A 25,146-nucleotide genomic window follows, 5' to 3' on the forward strand; every position below is an offset into this window, starting at 1 on the left:
AATACTGTGTTAGAACAGTATTTTAGGTTTGTCATGTCCATAACAAGACAGACTGCAGGTGACAATGAGCTCTCCAGACTCAGCCAGGGACATTTCTATTAAACAGGAGGAACCTGAAGACCACCCACTATTCTTTTCTCTTCTGTTGTAGGGCTGTCACAATATCTAATTTTACTAAGAAATAATCATGACAAAATATATCATGACAATGATTATATCCTGATGATTAAAACAAATTGCTCACTCTGTCTGGTTGCAGAAACATGGAAAAACTGATTGGCTACTTTCACCTTATTCACTTAAGACCATTATTTGCATCGCAGGAATCCACCTTTTGACACATTCTTCCTCGTGCAATCGTAAATTACGAAGGATTTCTTCCCTAATATATGAATCCTATAATCTTTGCTCCCAAGATTCATATGTTGGAGAGTTGGTCTTTGCCATGTTGCCTTTGCCTTCTGCAAATAGTATTGTTATTTTTTTCTTCAGTTAAAGTCCTTTTTCATTTCAGACCAGTGTGTGGAGTCCAGACTGCAGGTGAAGATGAACTCTCCAGACTCAGCCAGGGACATTTCTATTAAACAGGAGGAACCTGAAGACCATCCACACCTCAGTAAGTTTCATATGCTCTCTCTTTCTTTCATATTTTCTGTTTTGTTGTAGAGCTGTTACAATAATAACACTGATCCCTAGCATCCCTATTTTATTGGGGGGGGGGGCATTTGCTGAAATTAACTGATCTACAAGATCTCTAGCTTGTAGATCAGCTATTTTAGGAGAAGAGATTTGGTGTAGAGGTTAGCAAATTGTTTGGGAGATAAGTGGGTTAATGATCATTACATCCCGATAAAGAAGAAGAAAAAACAGTTATGTACAGTATATGGACAATCAAAATCAGTTGGAAATATAACTTTTTGATGTGGTGTCATAATTAAACTTAAGGCACACTGACTATCAAGAAAATTAAAACGTGGCACTTCATGTCGAAAAGGTTGCCGACCCCTGTTCTACATGGACAAAGGAAGAATAGTGTTACATTTTAGAAATCCATTGTTCAATATCATGTTATTGTTCTGCTCCTAGACATCCCGCACCTTGTTGTGTGTAAAGAGGAGGATTCTTCTGGACAGGAAAGAAGCCCCAGTCTGCTCCACGAGAGACCAGAGCCTTCACACATTAGAGAGGAACAGGAGGAGCTACTTCAAAGACCAGAGGAGCCTGATGGATCAATGTTGACATTACTAGCAGTGAAAAGTGAAATTGATGAAGACATCTCTTCACACTGCTCTGAAGTTGAAGTTGAGCTTGAATCTGACACTGAAGTCACTGAAGACAGTGATGATTGGGGTGAGATAAGTGGAGGTGTCCACACTGGAGAAAAAACATTCCAGTGTAAACTGTGTAACAAGAGTTTCAGTGAGTCAGGTAGTCTGAACAAACACCAGCGTGTCCACACTGGAGAAAAACCATTCCAGTGTAAACATTGTGACAAGAGTTTCAGTCAGTCATTCAACCTGAAGAGACACCAGAGTGTCCACACTGGAGAAAAAACATTCCAGTGTAAACTGTGTAACAAGAGTTTCAGTGAGTCAGGTAGTCTGAACAAACACCAGCGTGTCCACACTGGAGAAAAACCATTCCAGTGTAAACATTGTGACAAGAGTTTCAGTCAGTCAGGTGGCCTGAAGAGACACCAGCGTGTCCACACTGGAGAAAAACTATTCCAGTGTAAACTGTGTAACAAGAGTTTCAGTGAGTCAGGTAAACTGAAGAAACACCAGCGTGTCCACACTGGAGAAAAACCTTTCCAGTGTAAACATTGTGACAAGAGTTTCACTCAGTCAGGTCACCTGAAGACACACCAGCGTGTCCACACTGGAGAAAAACCATTCCAGTGTAAATTGTGTAACAAGAGTTTCAGAGAGTCAGGTAACCTGAAGAAACACATGCGTGTCCACAGACCCTGGAGCTAAAACATTCCAGTGTGAACACTGTGACAAGAGTTTCAGTTGGTCAGGTAGTCTGAAGACACACCAGCGTACAGGGGCGTGCTTAATGATATGAGAGAGAGAGAGAGATAGAGAGAGAGAGAGAGAGAGAGAGAGAGAGAGAGAGAGAGAGAGAGAGAGAGAGAGAGAGAGAGAGAGAGAGAGAGAGAGAGAGAGTAATGTAGATTAGATTGTGCTGATTCAAATGTAAATGCAGCGCTCAAGAGTTGTCTCCTCTTGTTTGAGGGAGGCCCTAGTGTTGAGATCTCATGGGGCCCTCTGCCTGTGTGGTGACCCAGGCGACCGGAAAAACGTTTGAGAACCCCTGCTTTAGAGACATTCTCCAGCTCTTTTGTTTTCTTCTTTTAAATCCTCACATTCATTTGTTTTAAAGGGATATTTCGCTTTAAAAAAAAACGTTGGGTCATTTTATCGTCTACTCAGGCTTTTTTGAGCCCCCCGGACAGTTTTTAAATTGCTTGATTCAGTATTTAGATATTTGATATTAATTTTATCAGACACGCCCCCTTCCTATACAAACCCATTATAACTTCAAACTCTATTTTTAATCAGCTGACTCTGAGGAAGGTCGAAAGACCGAAACGTCATAACTTGCACCTAAATAAATAAAAGGCTTAAAAAGTCTGTTTTGCTCCAGCGTTGATCTCTTCTCCATTTTTAATAAATGTTTTTGTTGTATTTAATTCTTTTCATTTTCTAAAGAATATATTAAAAATAAATGAAAAACAGTCTCCTCACGTATTAGAAGGAGACTGTATCAGTCACTAGAACCAAGGACGTGTGTTTCTGATGAATCTAACATGGTTAAAATGGAGTTTGTAGCTACAATGGGTTTGTATAGGAAGGGGGCGTGTCTGATAAAATTACTATCAAATATCTAAATACTGAATCAAGCAACTTAAAAACTGTCCGGGGTGCTCCCAAAAGCCTGAGTAAGATGATAAAATGACCCAAAGTTTGTTTTAAAGTGAAATATCCCTTCAAGTGTTAACGGTAACAATTATGCTGTCCGGCAGAAACCAGTAAACTCCATTTTGACGCTTTTGCATGTTTTTCCATAAATCAGGGCCATTGAACACCCTTTACGTCTGTGTGTTGGTAAAAAAACAGGACCAGGTCATGGCTGCCAACTAAAAATGTTTTTAAAAAAAGAGATCAAGCAAGACTATAACCAGGGGTCATCAACATGTCCGTACACAGACAAATGTGTCCGTGGCAAAGACTTGGTCTTGTCCGTGGCAATTTGTTTGATTTACACACCATTATAATGTTCTTATTTAGTTTTCTTCAGAATATGTATGACTCTGATTTACTATGACACTATGTATGGAACATTAGGAGTCCTACTAGTACTAGTGGTTCTTAAATGTTTTATTTGCAAGGACCACCGTAACTCTTGAGAGTGTACAAATGGAACCAAATGGACCCGTAAGGGTCCATTTGGTTCCATTTGTACACGCTCAGAGTTACAGACCTGTTATATGGTCATTCAGGGCTAGCTCTTTATGTGTTTCTGGTAATATTATTGTCCACATTTTGTCTGTCCGTGGCAAAAATGGGATTTTTACTAAAATGTCCACCACAAGAAAGCATGGTGATGACCCCTGCTATAACTGAAGAGATATACCTCCTCCACCAACCAACCCCAGACCCCATCCATCCTGAAAACTTGACCTCATAGCTTTTTAGATGTTGAGATGCTGAATTTCAATTAATAAACATGTCAAAACCTCTTTAAAAGTAGTTGTTTTTGTTGCGGTTGTGTATTAATAACATGTCTAAAATAGGACTGCTGGACACGACCATCCACAGGTTGAACTTCAATGTTAATGTTAATGCCATTTTAATACATTCTCAATGTGCTCCTGTGTGCTAGCCCACAGCTTGATAAACCTGGTTTAATGACTGTGTAAGAGCCATTTGAGCCATGTATATGATTGCTTGTTATAATTGCTTGTTAATTGATGATGTCACTGCAGGGCTTGGTCAAGGCCAAGTTGCCTAGGTATTTAACAGGGCTGTAATCAGCAGTAGGTGTTGCCAGTGGCAGAGGCAAACAGTTTTCGACTGTGTCTCATGAGAGCTGTTAGGTCTGTGTATGTTTGAGTTGTATTAAGTGTATTCATTTATTGTATGCTAGAGTGATTGGCACGAAGCTACTAAGAATAAATATAATTTGTTATGAACTTCAACAGACACTTGTGGACATCAGTTTATATGGAACACACGTCAGAACTCCCTCGGCAACCAGTATAGTGCCAGAAGTATAGGACTTATGACACTACACTTAACAGTAGCACCTAAGTATAGGATTTAGGCGTTTCAGACTGGTTTGAAATTGAAATTAGTTAACATAGCGTCACAATCATTTTAACCACTTAGCTTTGGCTATTCAAAAATAGCAGATATACAAGCTCATTGCACGGGACCGAGTGCAGCGCTATGAGCTTGTAAATATGCTATTTTTGAAAAATCTTGAACATTTGTGCATATCTTTGAATATTTATATTTGTAAGCAAACATTTTAACTCAAATCGTTGCTTCTGGGGGGTCCCTGGCACAAAACATTTTCAGATGCGGTCCACGGCCAAATGTACATCAATTTAGGGGTCCTTGGTATGAAAAAGGTTGAAACCCACTTTTGTTCAGTAACAGGTGTCTCTCTCCAGCTCTCTATTAAACAGAAGATACATTTTCAGGTTGGGATACTAATTGTATGTAATGCTAAATGCCTCAACTCCTAAAATGCCAAATGCTTAAGTTGTCAGGGTGAGGGGTCCCCATTTCAAATGTCATTATCTTGGGGGTCACGTCTGAAAAGTTTGGGAATCTAGTTAGTGCCACATTTTCTCATTCTTCTCCTGCCCAGTAGGCGGCGCGCCTGCTCATTGGAGTCAACCGCAACTTCCTTGACATGCCAGACAAGAAGAAGAACAACAAAGCAGGGTTGCCATGTCTGCTTATTAAAGTTAAGTTTCTTGTAAATATTGAAAGTTGCAGCGAGTTGCGTTTTTTGTGCCAGGGACCCCCGCACCAGATTTGTGTTGTTAAAATGTTTCAAAGATAACAGCATATCTAGCAGATCTAGCAGATCTACAAGCTCACAGTCACAACGTGTTGTGAGCTTGACTCTTTTCAAATTGTTTTCCTAGACCTCGTTGCTTATTTCTCTTACAAAACCTGGCAACACTGCTCTAGTGCCACTGTCTGCCACAATGCAGTAGTGTAAACAGCATGGTGTGTTGACTGACTGTTGTTGACACTTTAAAATACCATAGATTTATATCATCAAAGTAAAATGCAAAGAAAAGTAAAACGTGTCGTTTCTAAATAGTGTTGTCGTTAAGCAGCAGGAGGACGTTTGTTAGCAGCTCAACCACTGAAACACAGCAGGTATAAAGATCAACTCATTCAGGTTGTTTTGCATCTATGTTAGCCATGGTTCACATCATGTGAACCGAGAGTTCCTGCTTTAGAGTGGTGTTCCATTTGTTTTACATTTACAACTCTCACATGTACATAAACGTTCACATTTCAAATATAAAGTGCTTACCCATGAGCCACGGATGTTACAAGTTGATCCGTTCCGCGATAAGTACCCGTATCTCCCGTATTGTTCAATAAAAAGCATTTTAATCCCATCGCCGGCCATTTTCTCCACATTTTCTCCGATGCTTTCAACCATGCGACACTAATGGTTGGGAGGTGTATTGCACTCTGATGATCGGATTAAAATGCTTTTTATTGAACAATACGGGAGATACGGGTACTTATCACGGAACGGATCAACGTGTTACATCGTGGCTCAGGGGTATAAAGCACTTCTGAACGTTTATGTACATGTGAGAGTTGGCAATGTAAATACATCGAACATCACTCTAAACCAGGAACTCTTGGTTCCATGACTGTCATGTTTCAGGGCTACATCTATGTATCATTTTAGATGAACGGATCACGTCTTGTTTAATGTATTTGTCTTTATTAACGCATCATTTAAGTTGGAACATAAATCCAATGACTTTAATAGCTGTTAGGTTGTTATAAGGTGATCATAAACACAAACAATAGCTCCACACCATAGCAGCAGCATTAATACATGTATGGTTTTGTTAGCCTGGGACCAGACGAATCTGTGAGTGCAAAAAAAATTGTCACTCTGATATAGTCGGCTACGCCAGGCTATGGTTTTGTTGTTGTTGACGTCACTATTGTCACTGTAACCCTATAGTTCAGTGGTTCTCAACCTGTGGGTCGGGACCCCCAGGGGGGTCCCCACATGATTTTGGGCGGTCCCCAGGTGACAGTGAAGTGACAATTTTAGGACTTCTAAGACTTTTTTAGTACCTCGAAAATAATTGACTGCATCAAAAGCAATCAACAAAGTACTATAAAAAACTGGTCAAACATTGGCCAAATTGTCAAATAATATAAGAAAAAGGCAAACGTTTTGAAAATAGCCGAGCTACAAGCTCACAACTCCTCGCGATGCGAGGCGTTGTCAGCTTATAGATCTGCTATTTTCACAATAGCAGATCCTCAACTCCTACCCTTATCAGGGTGGGGGGTCCTCAGTTCAAATATGATTATCTTGGGGGGTCACGGCCTGTAAACCACCAGTAGTATCTTTACTCTGTCAGACAGAGTCTGTCTGTAATGTTAATGTGATTGTCAAGTGAAGTTAGAGCTCCATGTCTTCATGCACCTTGAATCCTTATACCAACTAAACATCTGTCATGCTGTATTGTGTCAGACCTATGATCTCCCTGTCTTGTTCATGGGCTGCAAATTGACAGTTTAGCTCCAAACTCACCTGTCTGCTGTTATTATAATTGACAATGGTTTTCTCCTTATTTTTCAAATTATATACAGTATAAACTTTATTGTAAAATCACAATTTTACATAAACGGTAAACACGCAGTGGGAATATTAATTCAGCTCTAAATGCTGAAAAGAAAAAAAAATCAGTTGAATCTGCATCATGTCTATAATATGCATACAAGCAGTAGATGGTTTGACATAGGGCCATAGGCCTATATCTTTTGAACTGGTGGGTTTTGTCCACATAAAAATGTAATTTTAACACAATTTTTAGAAGAACATTCTTCCTCATATATCAACCCGTTTTGGGCGGGGACCCGTTTTTGTAACTATAGCTTTCAGGACGGGAACCCCTTTTAGGGTTCTTGTTGTTATGTACAGTATATAGCAACATACTGTACATTGTTTGTAATTTTGGAATAAATATTTGAAGTTTTTCAGAAAACTTAGGTCAGGATTTAGAAGGCGTTTTTAGAATGGGCCTCAGGTCTAAATGGGTTAATAATACCCAATGATCACCCTTTTAGGGGAAGTAGAACCATGGAACCCTAAAGTCCTTATTCAATTCCTTCATTTCAGACAAGTGTGTGGAGTCCAGACTAAAGGTGAAGATGAACTCTCCAGACTCAGCCAGTGCCATTTCTATTAAACAGGAACCTGAAGACCATCCACACCTCAGTACGTTTAATGTTCTCTCTCTTTCTTAAATATTTTTCTGTTCTGTTGTAGAGCTGTCGCAATATGAACATAGCAGCTGCTATGATAGACTGACTGACCAGGGATCAGATTACTGCAGCGCAAATCTACATAAACGTTCAGACATCAAATATAAAGGACTGACCCCCATCCCACGGATGTAACAAGTAGAGGCGAAAATGGTCCAAGTACCTGTATCTGCCGTATTGTTCAATAAAAAGCTTTTTAATCTGATCGGGGGGGGGTTCACACAACAACGGCTGATAAATCTATTGAGAAACCGAGCCATTCCGGGTGGAAAACGGAACGCTCCTACCACAACAGCGCCTACTCCAACCACTTACGAGTGAGTGACGTCAGCGTCACTCACTCGTGACGCTGACGCTGTGACGCTGACGCTGCTTCCGTGTGCGCTGCTCCGCAACCTCAGAGTTTGCCTTGTGTGCCTTATTGTTTAGTTATTTGTATTGTCCGTGTCTATATGTCGTCACATGTAAAGATGTGCAATGTCGCCAAGATGAGAGCCGCAGAGGTAGCTCTGCTGATCCTGGTCATTAGTAACTTCTGTGGAAAGTGCTGGTCGATAGAACCGGGGACCCGGCTCGAGACAAACATCTGGCGTGAAGACGGCGCTACCGGGATCGCCCGTGTGTACAGCCGAGCTGCACTACTGGCATTACGGCCGCCAGAGCCAAACACAACGGCGGGCCACGTCCACTTGCCGGTGTTGGATGGTATACCCGTGGAACTGATCCGAGGAAAGAGGAGGAGGAGACGAGGAAAAAGAGGGGGAATTCTAAACCGTTTACGGAGGAGATTCACCCGCCCCCCGCTCCCCTTTATCGTTCTGGCCAACGTGCGATCCTTGGAAAACAAAATCAGCGCGATAAGAACATACACAAGGTACAGCTACGAATTTCGTGAGGCATCACTGTTATGTTTCACTGAAAGCTGGTTAAAACCATCAAAACTAGACTCACTCTATGAGGTCCCCGGATTCACTCTGGTGCGACTGGACAGAGGTGGAGGGAGTGGTTACGGTGGAGTATGTGTGTACATTAATGATCTCTGGTGTCGATCCCATTCCGTCAAACTCGGGATATGCGACGATCCCAACGTGGAAATCCTGGGCATGACTTTAAGACCGTTCTATCTCCCCCGCGAATTTGGGTGCATTCTACTGTTCATAGTCTATGTGCCTCCTAAAGGGCCAGGAAGAGCAGCACAGGCAGCAAAAACCATTGCTGACTGTGTACATGGACTACAACTACAGTACCCAGAGGCACCAGCAATCGTACTTGGAGATTTGAACCAGTGTTATCTAGACACTGTGTTGCCAGGATTTGTACAGTATGTACAGTATTGTACAGTAAGATTTCGGTGCACTCAAATTGACAGAAAATAAGCTAAAAACTAAAATGAGGCAGGCAAAATTGGCACATAGACAGCACCTAGAGGATGCGTTCAAAGCTAAAAATCACAAAAAGGCGTGGGATACTATGAAATCCATGACAGGAATGTCAGCCCCAACCAAACCTATTGTGACATACAATGAACTTGGCTTTGCCAATGACCTAAATACTTTCTATGCCAGATTCGAATCATTAGGCGATTCCTCTAAGTGCACTGAAATACTTAAGGCTGTAACACCTGCCCCCTCAGACAGAATTATCATCACTGAAGAGGATGTCAGGAAAGTGTTTCGGTGTACTAACACAAGGAAAGCTAATGGGCCGGACGAGTGCAGTGCTTTTCTCCTCAAAAACTTTGCATCCGAGTTGGCTCCTGTGTGGCAACCAATATTTCAAACCTCTGTAGACACACATATAATTCCTCTGTGTTGGAAAACCTCACACATAAAACCATTACCCAAAATCCAATGTCCAAAAGAACATAAGGATTATAGACCCATAGCTCTTACTTCAGTGACCATGAAATCACTGGAAAGAATACTGTTGCAACATCTTGTGAGTATAACTAAAGACAAATTTGACCCCTGTCAGTTTGCTTATAAGAAAGGTTGCGGTACAGAGGATGCGGTTGTCACACTGGTCCACTTCATTACAAAACACCTTGATAAGTCTAATAAGAATCATGCAAGGGTGCTGTTCTTAGACTTCTCTTCAGCCTTCAATACAATACAGTCTGATATTCTGGTGTCAAAGATGGTACAGTTGGAACTGAATCCATACTTAATTCACTGGTATGCTTCCTTCCTTACTAACAGAGTACAGAGGGTGAAAGTGAACAAAACCCTCTCCTCAGCATTAACCACTAATGTTGGTGCTCCCCAGGGTTGTGTAAGCTCAGCTGTATTGTTCACCCTTTATACTGACAGCTGTAGTACTGAGAAATGTCTGTCTGAATGTCGCACTGACAAGCCAGACCAATACATTCTAAAGTACTCTGATGATACAGTTTTGATTTCTCTTTTGGATAGTTCCAGTGATCCTGGACTGCACCAACACAGAGTAAATAAGGTGGTGGAATGGAGTGATAACAACGCTCTTATCATTAACACAAAAAAGACAGAAGAGATTGTTTTTGGTGCCCCACTAGAGATACACAGATCCCCTATTACTATTCATAGTGAGCAGATCAACCAGGTATGTTCGTATACATACCTAGGAGTAGTAATAGACCACCTTTTGTCATGGAAAGACCAGATTGAATCAGTGGGTAAGAAGACAAAACAAAGAGTCTATTTCCTTCGCCGTCTGAGATCTTTTGGTGCTAGTAGACAGATTCTTCTTTTGTTTTTCACTTCTGTTATTATGAGTGTCCTGCAGTACTGTAGTACCACCTGGTATGGATGTCTGTCTGTAGCTTTAAAGTCACAACTGCTGCAACAAGTGAACATTTGTTCAAAGATTGTTGGACAACCACTTCAGAGGCTATATACATCTACGTATGATAACAGTATGATAAGGTTGGCAAGGAATATCACTTCAAACACTAGCCATGCTTTGTATGGAGAATATAGGTTGCTGCCTTCAGGAAGGAGATACAGTGTTCCTACATACAATAAGGTCAAACTGAAGAGGTCCTTTGTCCATCAGACGACATTGAGGCTTAATCAGGAGTTATAAGCCAGGGGTAGGCTGAGTGGTGGACATTGCTCTTGTCTTTGCATGTATTTATGTATGTATTTGTATTTTGTTGTTTTCTTGTGTCATGTCAAATGTGTGTACTGTTATATGTTGCATACATGGCTGTTTCTGGGTCGCAAGACAAATTTCAGTGCAAACTGACAATAAAGTATTATCGTATCGTATTATCGTAACACAGTGGCAAGCATGGTTTTTACAGACCGGGCCATGGCCTCGCTGGCCCCAGTGACCGTACGCGCTTGGTGGAAGTTGTAAATGTAAAAAAAATAAGGAAACCAGGAACAGGTGGGCCCATGACTGTCATGGTATGACAGTCATGTTTCAGGGCTACAGCTAGGCTAGATTTCATATTTCATATTTCATATGGAGTATAGCTGACATCTCACCAATACTGTGTTAGAACAGCATTTTAGGTTTGTCATGTCCATAACAAGACAGACTGCAGGTGACGATGAACTCTCCAGACTCAGCCAGGGACATTTCTATTAAACAGGATAAACCTGAAGACCACCCACTATTCTTTTCTCTTCTGTTTTAGGGCTGTCACAATATCTAATTTTACTAAGAAATAATCATCACAAAATATATAATGACAATGATAATATCCTGATGATTAAAACAAATTGCTCACTCTGTCTGGTTGCAGAAACATGGAAAAACTGATTGGCTACTTTCACCTTATTCACTTAAGACCATTATTTGCATCGCAGGAATCCACCTTTTGACACATTCTTCCTTGTGCAATCCTAAATTACGAAGGATTTCTTCCCTAATATATGAATCCTATAATCTTTGCTCCCAAGATTCATATGTTGGAGACTTGGTCTTTGCCATTTTGCCTTCTGCAAATATTATTGTTATTTTTTTCTTCAGCAAAGTCCTTTTTCAATTGCTTAATTTCAGACCAGTGTGTGGAGTCCAGACTGCAGGTGAAGATGAACTCTCCAGACTCCGCCAGGGACATTTCTATCAAACAGGAGGAACCTGAAGACCATCCACACCTCAGTAAGTTTCATATGCTCTCTCTTTCTTTCATATTTTCTGTTTTGTTGTAGAGCTGTTACAATAATAACACTGATCCCTAGCATCCCTATTTTGTGTGTGTGTGTGGGGGGGGGGGTCTACATGATCTCTAGCTTGTATAGATCAGCTATTTTAGGTAAAGAGATTTGGTGTAGAGGGTACATAGCAAATTGTCTAATCTTAAACTTAATGTTGACATGGCACACTGACTATCAAGAAAATTAGAACATGGCACTCATGTCAAAAAGGACGCCGTCCCCTGGCCTATAGACCAATTATTTGTTTACTAACATTGAGACTGGACGCACAGGTGATTGTTTCATGCAATCAATTCCCAACTTGTTGTTTCGGGGTGCGCTGGTTTCAGCACACCCCAACCCCCTCTTGTGTGTTGGCTAGTGAGGCGCGTCCTAGCGAGACCGGACAGAATGGGTTTCATTGCGCGCATACTGATAGCACGCATACTGGTTCTTATCAGTGTGACGTCGTCTGTTAAGGGGTCTCTACATTCAACCGCAACTTTAAGTGGCAAGTTTCAAGTAGGCAAGTATAGAGAAAACATTGGTATAGCGTGAAGTTGAGCGGAGATGGCCAACAGTGTAGTGTGGAGTTGGAACGCTGGCATTGGTCTGCAGGGTAGCTTGGGTTTGAGCAATGGCAGCCTGCAGAGTAACGTAGAGTTGAACGGTGATGTGGGCCTCAGGAGTAGAGCGGGAAGGACTGGCGGTTGGTGCCGACTCCTGTGGGGAAGGTGGTGCTGGTCTGTTGGCTACAACAATGCTCCCTGGTCAGCTGGAAGGCAATCCTACGAAACCGATGACAGCAAAGGGCCCCAATGAATTATTACACAATAGGGGTAGGCACCCTTACGTATGAGTGCCAACATTGGCGCAGGGGAGGGTGATCATTGGCACACTGACATAAGTGTGAGAGAGAGTTTTTTTTTTCTTTTAAAATTAAATATTATACAATACACTTTTTTTGTCCAGAAAAGAAAATATTTCACTGGAAGGAAAACATGTTTTTGGTCGCTCCACTGCGCCCTCTACAGATCTGGTCAATGGAATCTTTCTATTGACCAGATTTTCCTTCCAGTGAAATATTTTCTTTCCTCTGTCAGACAGAGTCTGTCTGTAATGTTAATGTGATTGTCAAGTGAAGTTAGAGCTCCATGTCTTCATGCACCTTGAATCTTTATACCAACTAAACATCTGTCATGCTGTATTGTGTCTAACCTAGAATGACCATCCAGGTAATGCATGATCTGACAGTTTAGCTCCAAACTCACCTGTCTGCTGTTATTATAATTGACAAAGGATTTCTCCTTATTTTTCAAATTATAAAGTGTGTAAATGGTATTGTTACATCACAATTTAAAAAAAGATCTGTTGAATTTGCATCATGTCTATAATATGCATACAAGCAATAGATCGTTTGACATAGGGCCATAATAGGCCTGTATCTTTTTTTATATATGTGTCGACAAATGTTGGGCACATACATATTTTATTTGAGGTTTGGCACTATTATAATAGATTTTTCATGAGGAATAATGCATTCTAATGACATACCAAAGCTTTGGTCCTATGTAAGTCTGCCTTCGAGCAGAGACGTGAGAAAGAGCGAGCCTCCCGCAAAATTCACAGACAAAAGAATGAATGGATCAGAACTACTAACATTGGAAGTTACGTAAATTCCTTTACAGTACGTAAAAAATATGGGCGTAAACATCTTAGTGAATCGGGGCCCAATGTGTCTCATCGGGATGCATCATTATTAAATACCTTGTAGATCTGCTATTTTCAGATCACCTACGTATATAAATTAGGTTTGAACTGGTTACAGTGATTTTCATGCTATACATTTTGCTGGGGGTCCGCGAAACTTCCTCTCACATGAGCGGACCACTTTAAATAAATCCCCAAACCCTGAAATACCGCTAGGGATGGGACCATATGAACATTTCATGTCACGAGTATTGTGACCAAAATAATTGCGATTAACGATATTATCACGATAATCATTTGCCAAAAAAAAGCAAATCTACAAGCTCACAACGCGACGCAACACGACGCGTTGTGAGCTTGTAGATCGGCTATTCTTGGCAAAGAGATTTAGAGAGTGAAAAAAAGACTGTAACAAGTATGTCGTTTACAGGAGCGTTTTACCAATCCTACAGGGTTTAAGTGGTACCGGATATGCAGCTCGGCAAAGCTGAATTGATCCCAGTGTATGACGGAGGACAATTTCACGATAAATTAAAAATCTCTGCGATGCGATTATTGTGAGCGTTTTTTTTATCACGATAAACGATAATAACGATTATCGTCCCATCCCTAAATACCACATGGTTCTGTGGCGTTCAACGTTAAACATTGGACTTCCATTACATTACATTACAGTCATTTAGCAGACACTTTTATCCAAAGCGACTTACAATAAGTGCATTCAACATAGGTAGGGAACAAAACTACTAATCACCAGAGGTCTTAAGTGCATTTCCTGTATAAGAAAATATACTCAAACTGTCTAGGTGGATCAAGCAGAATACAGGGTTCCTTCAGAAGTTGAATTACACACTGAAGCAACACTGTAACTGGACACACTTATAAACACTTTAGACTCTCTAGGCCACTCCCCTACTTATCCAAGGCTATTGATCAGGTTCAAGTGAAACTCCCTTTAATGGGGCTGTCAGCTGAGACCTATACAATAGGCTTTGAAACTAGCAAAATAACAAACTATTTTTAGGCTAAACCAACTCTACAATACAACTCTACAACAATACAACTATACAACACTGACACTTTGGAGCTAAGTACAGCTACTTAAAGCAACCTGCTATTATAAGAAAATATACTCAAACTGTCTAGTTGGATCAAGCAGAATACTTCCAATCCCAGCATCTAGTGTGGATGGAATCCCTCTCCCGCCATTGTTTATTTATCTAATCTAAAATGTGTCGCACATTATTTTATAAGGATTAAAGGGATTGTAGGCAAGTTCAGAGATAAACAAACACCGGCACTCCAGCAGTTCATTTCCCCAACCACCAGGGGGTGCCGCAGGGGGGACTTCTATAGAGTTAAGGCGACTTCTGAAGGGGCCATGCCGAAAATAGGTTGCTTTATTCGGATACAATGCGTGTTATTGCCCGCCCCTGCTGGTTCTCTGAATTTTTATTTTTAAATAGGCTCTTTCATGATAAATTGACCACATATATGAAGTTAAACAATTAAATTCTATCCAAACGCTATCTTAAAAGTAAATTCTCTGCCTCAAAAAAGAAGTTTGAGACCGCACATGCGTGCGTTAATTTACGTCCCGGACAAACAAACCGTAGGGAAAATATATATAAATATTTTTTAAATTTAGGCTTAATGTCTTAATTGGCCATGTTGCCTTGTGGTGCACACACCATAGGCACCGGAAGGGGGGTCAGAAGGGCCTAGCAATCGGCTTGTCGATCTCGCTGGTCTATTTTTTTTTTTTTAAATCCCCGACCAGCGCTGGTCTAGCACCCCACTGTTCCCATCGTGTTGCACAATGGTTGTTGTGTATTGGCTGCATGCTCGCCTCTCGCCGCAATGACCGTTCTGTTACTGGCTACGTGTGCAGTTGCTCTCTCAACTCCATAAACTAGGAGCCAGACAAGCTAATACTCAACAAATCGCTGTTCTTTACGTATTCTGCTTGTGGGTGTGAAAGAAGCAGATGCCCGTGGGGATCAGGCTGCAAGAATCAAGTGCTGCTATGATAGACTGACTGACCAGGGATCAGATTACTGCAGCGCAAATCTATTTAAACGTTCAGATATCAAATATAAAGTGCTGACCCCCATGCCACGGATGTAACAAGTTGAGGCGCAAAAGGTCTAAGTACCTGTATCTTCCATATTGTTCAATAAAAAGCTTTTTAATCCGACCGTCGGCCATTGTCTCCGAATTTTCTCTGATGCTTTCAACTATGTAACACTACTGGTTGGGAGTTGTATTGCACTCTGATACATTTCAAAAAAATATATAGAAAATGGCCACCGAACAATGCGGAAGATACAGGTACTTAGACCTTTTGCGGCTCAACTTGTTACATCTGTGGCTCGGGGGTCAGCACTTTATATTTGAAATCTGAACGTTTATGTAGATGTGGCAGTTGTAAATGTAAAACAAATCGCATACCAGGAACAAGTGGGCCCATGACTGTCATGGTATGACAGTCATGTTTCAGGGCTACAGCTAGGCTAGATTTCATATTTCATATGGAGTATAGCTCATATGAAAACTAATAGAATACGCACATCACTTCATTGAGGTTCTGGGTTGGAAGGTAATATGAAGAAAAAGAATAAACCCACACACTCATCTGCTCCAATGTAAATTTATTGACAACGTTTCGAGCCAAGGCTCTTCTTCATGGGGTCAAACTGGAGAAGTGTGTACCTCACCCACTTAAATAGACACCCACAGGTCACGTTATCTATCAGTGGGTGGGACAACACCACAGGGTAATCAGATAGAGAAAAACATCTAATAGATACAGTGTTCAACATTTACATATCCACAGAACTACACAGAGGATGTTGTTGTCATCAACAACAACATGGACAAAGGGTTACATTTTAGAAATCCATTGTTCAATATCATGTTATTGTTCTGCTCCTAGACATCCTGCACCTTGTTGTGTGTAAAGAGGAGGATTCTTCTGAACAGGAGAGGAGCCCCAGTCTGCTCCACGAGAAACCAGAGCCTTCACACATTAAAGAGGAACAGGAGGAGCTACTTCAAAGACCAGAGGAGCCTGTTGGATCAATGTTGACATTACTAGCAGTGAAAAGTGAAATTGATGAAGACATCTCTTCACACTGTTCTGAAGTTGAAGTTGAGCTTGAATCTGACACTGAAGTCACTGAAGACAGTGATGATTGGAGTGAGACAAGTGGAGGTGTCCACACTGGAGAAAAAACATTCCAGTGTAAACTGTGTAACAAGAGTTTCAGTCAGTCAGGTAACCTGAAGACACACCAGCGTGTCCACACTGGAGAAAAACCATTCCAGTGTAAACTGTGTAACAAGAGTTTCACTCAGTCAGGTCACCTGAATACACACCAGCGTGTCCACACTGGAGAAAAACCTTTCCAGTGTAAACTGTGTAACAAGAGTTTCAGTGAGTCAGGTCAGCTGAAGACACACCAGCGTGTCCACACTGGAGAAAAACCTTTCCAGTGTAAACTGTGTAACAAGAGTTTCAGTGAGGCAGGTACCCTGAAGAGACACCAGCGTGTCCACACTGGAGAAAAACCATTCCAGTGTAAACGGTGTAAAAAGAGTTTCAGAGAGTCAGGTCAGCTGAAGACACACCAGCGTGTCCACACTGGAGAAAAAACATTCCAGTGTAAACTATGTAACAAGAGTTTCAGTGAGGCAGGTACCCTGAAGAGACACCAGCGTGTCCACACTGGAGAAAAACCATTCCAGTGTAAACTGTGTAACAAGAGTTTCAGTCAGTCAGGTAGTCTGAACAAACATCAGCGTGTCCACACTGGAGAAAAAACATTCCAGTTTAAACATTGTGACAAGAGTTTCAGTCAGTCATTTAGCCTGAAGACACACCAGCGTATCCACACTGGAGAAAGACCTTTCCAGTGTGAACATTGTGACAAGAGTTTCACTCAGTCAGGTAACCTGAAGACACACCAGCGTGTCCACACTGGAGACAAACCATTCCAGTGTAAACATTGTAACAAGAGTTTCAGAGAGTCATTTAACCTGAAGACACACCAGCGTGTCCACACTGGAGAGAAACCATTCTAGTGTAAACATTGTGACAAGAGTTTCAGTGGGTCATATGACCTGAAGAGACACCAGCGTGTTCACACTGTTGAAAAACCATTCCAGTGTAAACTGTGTAACAAGAGTTTCAGTGGGTCATATGACCTGAAGAGACACCAGCGTGTTCACACTGTTGAAAAAACATTCCAGTGTAAATTGTGTAACAAGACTTTTAGAGAGTCATTTAGCCTGAAGACACACCAGCGTGTCCACACTGGAGAAAAAACATTCCTGTGTAAACTGTGTAACAAGAGTTTCAGTGAGGCAGGTACCCTGAAGAGACACCAGCGTGTCCACACTGGAGAAAAAACATTCCTGTGTAAACTGTGTAACAAGAGTTTCAGTGAGTCAGGTAGTCTGAAGACACACCAGCGTATCCACACTGGAGAAAAACCATTCCAATGTGAACATTGTGACAAGAGTTTCGGTCAGTCATTTAGCCTGAAGACACACCAGCGTGTCCACACTGGAGAAAAAAACATTCTAATGTGAACATTGTGACAAGAGTTTCACTCAGTCATGTGACCTGAAGACACAGCAGCGTACAGGGGCGTGCTTAAGGAGGCCCTAGGCAAACCCCAGTATGAGGCCCCTGGGTCGGGACCCATATGTGGGTCGCGGACCAATTTTTCTGGTTCTCGAGTAAATAACCCTTTATTTTTTGTTTCCTACATTTAGTATTTGATTATTTCAAAAGACGTTTTACAAAAAAATGTAAATGAAATATATAAATGATTTAAAGGAGTGAAAATAGCAGATCGAGCTATAACGTTTTTTCCTAAATATACACATGTATGTGTGTGTCTGTCTGTCTGTCTGAACTCTATTCCAATCTCACTACATTACAAGTTATATTCATAGTGAATTATATATATCACTCTTTCTTTCTCTCCAATGGTGGCATTCAGTTATAAAGCATTGTTTTTCAGTCTGTTGTCTCACTGCTATAACTACAGTATAGCACTTAAAATGTTATTATGAAGAAGAATAGCTACTTTCATTATTGACATTAAAAGAGAGAGAGGGAGAGATCTCATGGGGCCCCCTGACTGTTTGGGGGGCCATGTTGGATGTTTTGTAAGGGCCTCGAATGGATTGGAAAGCTGTTTATTTCTATTTTTATATAAAAAGAAATAAGAAAAAAAATCTCACAGGCCCCCTGCCTGTGTGGTGGCCCAGGCGGCCGCCAAACCTTGCCTACAGCAAAGCACGGCCCTGCCAGCCTATCCACACTGGGGAAAAAGCTTTACAGTGTAAACATTGTGACAAGAGTCAGGTTACTTTAAAAGACATCAGCTTATTCACACCAAAAGGATCAAATTGACCCTCCTAGAGTCTTCGTTTTTTAGTCACACCTAAGGTCTTCGGGTAAATTTGACTCATTGAGTGCCAGAATGAATTAATGAATTAAATCAGCCAGTGCCAGAGCATTTTTACCAACCTTTCAAGAGCCACAGAACATATTGCTCCAGGACGATCGACACACAGAGTGTCGGTTGTTACAAGTTGATCCGTTCCGTGATAAGTACCCGTATCTCCCGTATTGTTCAATAAAAAGCATTTTAATCCGATCATCAGAGTGCAATACACCTCCCAACCATTAGTGTTGCGTGGTTGAAAGTTATGGAGAAAATACGGGAGATACGGGTAATTATCGCGGAACGGATCAACTTGTAACATCCGTGGCTTGGGGGTAAGCACTTTATATTTGAAATATGAACGTTTATGTATATGTGAGAGTTTGCAATGTAAAAAAATCGAACACCACTCTAAACCAGGAACTCTCGGCTCCATGACGCTTGTATGGAGACGCTGCTGTGCTGCTGTGCCAGAAGCACTTCCCTTAAAACGGCATAAAAATAAAGGCAGGAGGATAATAATAATAGTAATGGCATTAAAACAATTGTAATAGGTAAACATCGACTAGTCGACTAGTCGACTGGGGCAAATTAGTCGACCAGTAAAAATCTCTAGTCGTGAAAGCCCTACTCCGTTACCGAGAGGGCACAAATGGACCACGTCACTGTGTATAGTTTAACCAGCAAACAAAATAAGTCTCCGATCGGAATTTGAGTCAACAAACCGTTCAATTTACAGATGGCGATGTAAAATTACCGAGCGGGGAGATCATTCTCACAGACAGACAACCAGGGTGATGGGGTCGCCAAACAATTCCCTCATAATATGGGGTCGTGGTATGAAGACATTTGAGAACCCCTGCTTTAGAGACATTCTCCAGCTCTTTTGTTTTCTTCTTTTAAATCCTCACATTAAATCCTCACATTAATTTGTTTAAGGGATATTTTCACTTAAAAAAAGAAACATTTTATCGTGTACTCAGGCTTTTGTGAGCCTCCCAGACAGTTTTTAAGTTGCTTGATTCAGTATTTAGATATTTGATATTAATTTTTATCAGACACGCGGCACGCCCCCCTTCCTAACCCACTATAACTTCAAACTCCATTTTTACATGTTAGATTTATCAAAAACACCCGTCCTTGGTTCTGGTGACTCATCCTGCCCTCCTAATACGTGAGGGAGCCGTATATTTTCGATTACTTTTTTCACTCTTTTTTGTTGTTGTATTTAATTATTTTAATTTTCCAAAGAATATATTGAAAATAAATGAAAAAGGTTATTGAAAAAACACAGTCTCCTCATGTATTAGAATGACAATATCAGTCACCAGAACCAAGGACGGGCGTTTCCGATGAATCTAACATGGTTAAAATGGAGTTTGTAGCTACAATGGGTTCGTATAGGAAGGGGGCGTGTCTGATAAAATGAATATCAAATATCTAAATACTGAATCAAGCAACTTAAAAACTGTCCGGGGTGCTCCCAAAAGCCTGAGTAAGACGATAAAATGACCCTACGTTTTTTTTAAAGTGAAATATCCCTTCAAGTGTTAACGGTAACAATTATGCTGTCCGGCAGAAACCATCTTACGCCATTTTGACATTTTTGCATGTTTTTCCATAAATCAGGGCCATTGAACACCCTTTACGTCTGTGTGTTGGTAAAAAAAAACAGGACCAGGTCATGGCTGCCAACTAAAAATGTTTTTTTAGCGGTGCCAACCGCTCTACGTTTGACTCTGTCCGTGGGTCCGTTTGTGTGAGCACGGGATGAGCACGGCAAAGAAGCAACACATACAAACACACGCACACACACACACACACACACACACACACACACACGGACTTGCAGATTGCCTATGCCATCTCTCCTCTCATTGGCCACACGTGCCACTGGTTATGAAAGAGGGGTCCAGGGACCCCCAGCGTATGTTATGTCCGTCCGCCCGTATGAGCACGGGATGAGCACGGGATTTTAACCAGCTATAACTCCAGTTTGAAGCCTGCCACTAAGTCCACATTTGGTATGTGGACTTACAACACCAATAGCGAGGCGCATGACTTGCTGACGTTATCAAAGAGGGGTCCAGGGACCCCCAGCGCCCGTATGAGCACGGGATGAGCACGGGATTTTAAACAGCTATAACTCCAGTTTTCAGCATGCCACCAAGTCCACATTTGGTATGTGGACTTAGACCACCAATAGGCACGAGCATGCATTGATGAAGTTATCAAAGAGGGGTCCAGGGACCCCCAGCGCCCGTATGAGCACGGGATGAGCACGGGATTTTAAACAGCTATAACTCCAGTTTTCAGCATGCCACCAAGTCCACATTTGGTATGTGGACTTAGACCACCAATAGGCACGAGCATGCATTGATGAAGTTATCAAAGAGGGGTCCAGGGACCCCCAGCGCCCGTATGAGCACGGGATGAGCACGGGATTTTAAACAGCTATAACTCCAGTTTGCAGCATGCCACCAAGTCCACATTTGGTATGTGGACTTAGACCACCAATAGGGACCAGCATGAATTGCTGAAGCCCCGCCCCCTCTGTCTTCCCATTGGCTGGCCTTCAAACAGCCATAACTCAAGTTCGCAGCATGCTATGGAGTACAAATGTTGTACATGGACTAAAGCCAGCAATAGGGACTAACTGTCATTACTTAAGCCCCGCCCCCTCTGTCTGCCCATTGGCTGGGCTTTAAACAGCCATCATTCCAGTTTGCAGCATGCTACCAAGTACAAATTTGGTAAGTGGACTCAGACCACCAATAGGGACGAACTGAAATGAGTTAAGGCCCGCCCCAAAGGCACCGCTTCCTTCACACAGGGTGTGATTTTTTTTAAAGAGATCAAGCAAGACTATAACCAGGGGTCATCAACATGTCCGTACACAGACAAATGTGTCCGTGGCAAAGACTTGGTCTTGTCCGTGGCATTTTTTTTTGATTTACACACCATTATAATGGTCTTATTTAGTTTTCTTCAGAATATGTATGACTCTGATTTACTATGACACTATGTATGGAACATTAGGAGTCCTACTAGTACTAGTGGTTCACAAATGTTTTATTTGCAAGGGCCACCGTAACTCTGAGAGTGTACAAATTGGTTCCATTTGTACACGCTCAGAGTTACAGACCTGTTATATGGTCATTCAGGGCTATAGCTCTTTATATGTTTCTGGTAATATTATTGTCCACTAATTTTGTATGTCCGTGGCAAAAATGGAATTTTGACCAAAATGTCCACCACAAGAAAGCATGGTGATGACCCCTGCTATAACTGAAGAGAGATACCTCCTCCACTAACCAACCCCAGACCCCATCCATCCTGAAAACTTGACCTCATAGCTTTTTAGATGTTGAGATGCTGAATTTCAATTAATAAACATGTCAAAACCTCTTTAAAAGTAGTTGTTGTTGTTGTGGTTGTGTATTAATAACATGTCCAAAATAGGACTGCCGGTCACGACCATCCACAGTTGTTGTGAGAGACACTAGTCGAGTCCAGGTTGAACTTCAAAGTTAATGTTAATGCCATTTAACTCAATGTGCTCCTGCGTGCCAGCCCATAGCTTGATAAACCTGTTGTATGACTGGTTCTCACTGATAACGACAAAAATAGCAGATCTACAAGTTCATAGCGTGGCACCGAGTGCTATGAGCTTGTAGATCTGCTATTTTAAAAAATCTTGAAAATGTGTGCATATCTTTGAATATATAATGTATATATATTTTTTAAAGCAAACCTTTTTAACTGAAATCTTTGCTTCTGGGGGGTCCCTGGCACAAACATTTTCCGATGGGGCTCCGCGGCCAAATAAATTTAGGGGTCCTTGGCACGAAAAAGGTTGAAACCCCGACGTTTCCAATACTAACCCTATACCTAACCTTAACCGCACGCGGAAGCCACGTAGTCGGAGAAAAGGTCTGTCGGATTAACGCATGCCTCCCCCTGATTGTACCTACCTTGTGATTTACCTATATTAAAGAAAGAACCTAAACGGTGGATTACGCCTCAGCCTCCACTTCCTGGGATCGTTACACTGGTGTCAGAAGTAAAACTACAAAATAAAAAGAGACTATGTGGTGTCCCTTGGGGCACAGGACTGATATGGACGATGTAATCTGTGAGTGGAAAAAAAAAAAAAAAAAAAGCATGTACACTGTATAAGGGGGTGTGTATTTGGGGTGGGAGATTGTGTTTTTGGGGTTCTTGTTGATTCACGCTACTGTGCTACCTCATGTTGTTGCCTACGGGCTGTGTTTTGCTTCCTTACGGGCCTGTCCTCGGGGACGAGGACTTTTGTAAGGGGAGGGTAGTGTAGCGGCCCGCTGCAGACTGTGTGTGTGTGTATGGCACTTTAAGGATTGTCAGCCAATGAGAGGGTCTTTCCGGGTCTAGTACAGGATGTGACGTGACCTTGTGTGTGTGTGTGTGTGTGTGTTGTCTCTGCCTTGAGAGTAACGTGTGGCTATGTGAGCCTGATTGTACCTACCTTGTGATTTACCTATATTAAAGAAAGAACCTAAACGGTGGATTACGCCTCAGCCTCCACTTCCTGGGATCGTTACAATATCAAAGTAAAATGCAAAGAAAAGTCAAACGTGTCGTTTCTAAACAGTGTCGTCGTTAAGCAGCAGGAGGACGTTTGTTAGCAGCTCAACCACTGAAACACAGCAGGTATAAAGATCAACTCGTTCAGGTTGTTTTGCATCTATGTTAGCCATGGTTCACATCATGTGAACCAGTGGCGTACCCACCATAGAGGCAGGGCAGGTTGCCGCCTGCCCAACTAAAATCTAGCCTCCCCTAGAAAATAAAGTAAAAGACTGAAAAACAGGCAGTGAAAAAAATCCAAAGAGAATAGTGGCCGTCGGACCTCGTCCATTCACGCGGGCAGGCAGCTAATCACTACCGTATACAAACAGCAGAGCGACGTCGCCTATACTATACTATAGTGATGCAAATGTTTGCCTTTATCTTCATGGGGTGCCAGGAGTGGGGGTCTCTGGGCCATCACCTGTACTCACCAGGCATAAAAGGGGCTCTGAGTATGAGAGCAGCTTGAACCATTAAACTACAACATGAAGAGACCACTGCTGAATAATTGATTGATTGATTATACTTGCATATTGTTTTTATTAACGTTTTTCAGTTTTGTAGTCAGTGTTGCGTTGTTAACTTGTTTCCCCCGAGATTTTTTCCCCGAGCCCCCCCCCCCCCCCCGCACCTTCGGAGGGGGGGGGGGGGGTAGGTAGAGAAAAAAAATCTCGCCTGCCCTAAATGTAATTTCTGGGAACGCCACTGATGTGAACCGAGAGTTCCTGCTTTAGAGTGGTGTTCCATTTGTTTTACATTTACAACTCTCACATGTACATAAACGTTCACATTTCAAATATAAAGTGTTTACCCATGAGCCACGGATGGTACAAGTTGATCCCTTCGACGATAAGTACCCGTATCTCCCGTATTGTTCAATAAAAAGCATTTTAATCCGATCGCCGGCCAATTTCTCCACATTTTCTCCGATGCTTTCAACCATGCGACACTAATTGTTGGGAGGTGTATTGCACTCTGATGATCGGAATAAAGTGCTTTTTATTGAACAATACGGGTACTTATCACGGAACGGATCAACTTGTAACATCGTGGCTCAGGGGTATAAAACACTTCTGAACGTTTATGTACATGTGAGAGTTGGCAATGTAATAAAACCGAACACCACTCTAAACCAGGAACTCTCGGTTCCATGACTGTCATGTTTCAGGGCTACATCTATGTATCATTTTAGATGCACGGATCACGTCTTGTTTAATCTATTTGTCTTTATTAACGCATCATTTAAGTTGGAACATAAATCCAATGACTTTAATAGCTGTTAGGTTGTTATAAGGTGATCATAAACACAAACAATAGCTCCAGACCATAGCAGCAGCATTAATACATGTATGGTTTTGTTAGCCTGGGACCAGACGAATCTGCGAGTGCAAAAAAAAAAAAGCACTCTGATATAGTCGGCTACGCCAGGCTATGGTTTTGTTGTTGTTGACGTCACTATTGTCACTGTAACCCTATTGAGCGTGCCAACGCGTCGTCACCACGGGGGGCGTTGGCATTGGGCGTGGCATTGGGCAATGTTAAGTCAACCTGGTTTTTACCCCTCAAAGATGTCCGCCGCTACCAAAAGACACTTGTTGACGCCCCTTTCAGGAATTTTGGCACGCTCTATAGTTCAGTGGTTCTCAACCTGTGGGTCGGGTCTCCCAGGGGGGTCCCCACATGATTTTGGGG

General features: G+C 41.9%; 1 protein-coding gene across 1 annotated transcript in view; it reads left to right on the forward strand.

Moving 5' to 3' along the window:
- LOC311049607 (uncharacterized protein) overlaps positions 1-17,765 on the forward strand; it is a gene marked incomplete at its 3' end in the record, with an annotated part of 28,549 nt that extends 10,784 nt beyond the window's left edge. The window contains exons 2-4 of the mRNA XM_084063289.1: positions 515-616; positions 16,323-16,808; positions 17,743-17,765. Of these exons, the coding sequence (XP_083919415.1) occupies positions 547-616; positions 16,323-16,808; positions 17,743-17,765 (579 nt within the window). The 5' untranslated portion in view covers positions 515-546. The remainder of the gene's footprint in view (positions 1-514; positions 617-16,322; positions 16,809-17,742) is intronic.
- Positions 17,766-25,146: the final 7,381 nt, after the last annotated feature.

The sequence above is a fragment of the Gymnoscopelus microlampas genome, assembly GCF_963454915.1.
Source record: "Gymnoscopelus microlampas genome assembly, chromosome: 1".
NCBI classification, from domain to species: domain Eukaryota; kingdom Metazoa; phylum Chordata; class Actinopteri; order Myctophiformes; family Myctophidae; genus Gymnoscopelus; species Gymnoscopelus microlampas.